General features: G+C 46.0%; 1 protein-coding gene across 2 annotated transcripts in view; it reads left to right on the top strand.

The window, feature by feature from the left end:
• The window catches only part of H257_12083, a 3,504-nt gene extending 1,752 nt beyond the window's left edge, over positions 1 to 1,752 (top strand). Inside the window, exons 2-5 of one of the 2 annotated variants that reach the window (XM_009839194.1) lie at positions 862 to 954; positions 1,011 to 1,160; positions 1,218 to 1,332; positions 1,398 to 1,752. In XM_009839194.1, the coding sequence (XP_009837496.1) occupies positions 862 to 954; positions 1,011 to 1,160; positions 1,218 to 1,332; positions 1,398 to 1,746 (707 nt within the window). In that variant the 3' untranslated portion in view covers positions 1,747 to 1,752. Of the gene's footprint in view, positions 1 to 861; positions 955 to 1,010; positions 1,161 to 1,217; positions 1,345 to 1,397 lie in introns of both variants that reach the window. The other variant, XM_009839193.1, reaches the window with a different exon arrangement.
• The last annotated feature ends 669 nt before the right edge of the window (positions 1,753 to 2,421 follow it).

Below are 2,421 nucleotides of genomic sequence, written 5' to 3'. Positions count from 1 at the left end.
ATCGAACCGTTGAGTTAAGAAACCGATGCTCTACGACTGAGCTATTTTACCTCCCTGGTAGGAGGGGTTTGGGCGGCGTTGTTAATAGGGGGAGTCAATATAGGAATTTTCGTGGACTTTGAAACTCAAATTAATATTCTTTTGTATTGTTAATTCGCTTGCTCGAAAAGCAAATGGAGTCAATTTAGAATCTAAAGTGTTTTCTGATCTGATCTGTACAATACAGTACTAGTACAATAGTTGGGGATTACGAAAGTAATAGCCGGATAATCCATAGGACTGCGAAACAAATAGTTTCGTCTGAGTTTCGTAACCCCAACCAATCCAGATTTACAGTACTTGATATTTGTATACCTATCGAGTAATCGACAGATTGGCTGGGATTACGAAACTTCTACGAAAGTGGTTATCCGTAGCAAATACCGCATAACTTACAAGGAGTTTTTGTTTGATGGGCCGGAAACGTCAGGCTGACGAGAGCGAGGCCGAGGCAGGCGACGACGTCATACGCCTTCGTCTACTGGAGGGTACAAGGCAGCATTACAACACCATAGTCTCGCACTTCAAGCGATGGCTGCAAGCCAATAACCCGGTGCATGTTGTGGGCGAAACCATAATGTTACCTCTTCCAGAGAATGTGTGCAAGATGTACCTCTCCTACGTGTCCGTGAAACGCGACAAGCAAGGTAACGAGCTGTTGCCAAGAACGTTCAACACGGCATCGACAGTCAACGGGTACAAGAGTGCGATCAAGTTCTTGTACAAGGAGTCCAGCATGGAAGTATCGTCCGAAGTGGACTCAACACTTTCAGGTACATTTGTTTCTAAACTATTTTAATACTACGCAGTATTTTTTATTAGCATTTTCGGATGGGTACAAGCGACATGTGGCCCAGATGAAGCAGAACGGGACTATGTCAATCAATGAAGGCAAAAGTCCTGTATCATTTTCAGGTATACTACTACGTAGTAGTGTTTATGAGTTGTGGCCAAATTTAATATATACATAGGGTTCGTGTTTTTGGCCGCGAAAGCATTGGGGAATGTATCGGTTCACAACCAATACCTCAACGTCCACTGCTTTTTGCTGTTCAGTTGGAATTTGATGGCAAGGGCAGCGTCCGTTGGTTCAATTCGATATGATCACATCTCTTGGAATGGTACACTAAATAATATTATAATGTTTTAAAGGAGTCGTTGAGTATTTAGTAATTTAGGGGATGCAATGGTTGTCAAGTTTGGTCTGATGAAGAATGATCAAGAGGGAAAGACTTGCTTCCCTAAGCATGTCTTTGCCAACCCAATGAATCCCACTATCTGCCCTGTGTTGAGGTATTATATTCAGTATGTTTTGACAATTAAATTATGCTGAATTACAATAATATGTTGTGTTGTAGCCTCGCCGTGCTCGTGTTTACCAGGGGGTCGAGGCGTGAGGGTACTTCCACCCTTGTATTTGGGGCGAATGCAAAGGAACGGTTTTCTGCGTGGCTGACCAAGACCTGCCAGGTGCACCGCGACGAAATTGTCGCCCTTGGACTGAGTGTGGAGGACCTGGGAACCCACTCCTTTCGTAAAGGGGTGGCCACTGCTATTACAAACACTCCGGGCGGGCCACCGATGACGTCAGTTTGGTTGAGGGCTGGTTGGAGTCTCGGTAACGTTCAGGGCAGATATATTTTCTCTGGCACTGGCGGCGATCAATTCGTTGGAAGATGTGCTGCAGGTATAAGGCAATTCAATTAAAAAAAATAGCAATTACATAAATCCTTTATTTAAAAATAATAATGATTAGGGCTGAATGTTAATGCCGACGACTTCGCCATACTGCCGCCGCACTTTGTTGGCCCGGCCTTGACACTGGAGCAGTGGGAACAAGTCCTCCCGGGCTACGAATCGCACTATCCTAGGACATTCCGATCGGCGCTGCCATTTTTACTGGCCTCAATTGTCCATCATCGGACGTGGTTGAGCTCAACGTTGCCTCCCACGCACCCTCTGTTTACGTCGTTGTTGTGGACATCTGGGTTGCTATCTAGTTCGGTTGGAAAAGTCAGACTGGGTTCACTTCAAAACCCATCGCCTGTAATGCAGCCGTCTGGTGTCCCCCCCAGTGTGCGTTTGAGCGACCGATTGGCAGCAGTTGAAACTGGCCTGCGCGACATCGTCAACGTACTGGGGACTCAAGTCGCTGCAGTTTCCAAACAAGTGGAAAAAATATTTGATTCCAAATTGGCACTACCCAACTCCATCATTTCACCATGGTCATCTGTCGAAAATCGCATCACCCAGTTCGAGGAACGCGTTTTACATCAACTCAGCCGCCCTGCTCCAGATGTACGCGACACGGATATTATAACCAGTCCAAGTGTCCATACTGGGTGTGATGTTGTGCCCCAGACCACACCCGCAACTACAGTT

The sequence above is a fragment of the Aphanomyces astaci genome (assembly GCF_000520075.1).
Source record: "Aphanomyces astaci strain APO3 unplaced genomic scaffold supercont1.38, whole genome shotgun sequence".
Classification (NCBI taxonomy): Eukaryota; Oomycota; class Saprolegniomycetes; order Saprolegniales; family Verrucalvaceae; genus Aphanomyces; species Aphanomyces astaci.
The sequence above is the reverse complement of the archived record's forward strand: the minus strand, read 5'-3'. Positions and strand labels throughout refer to the sequence as shown.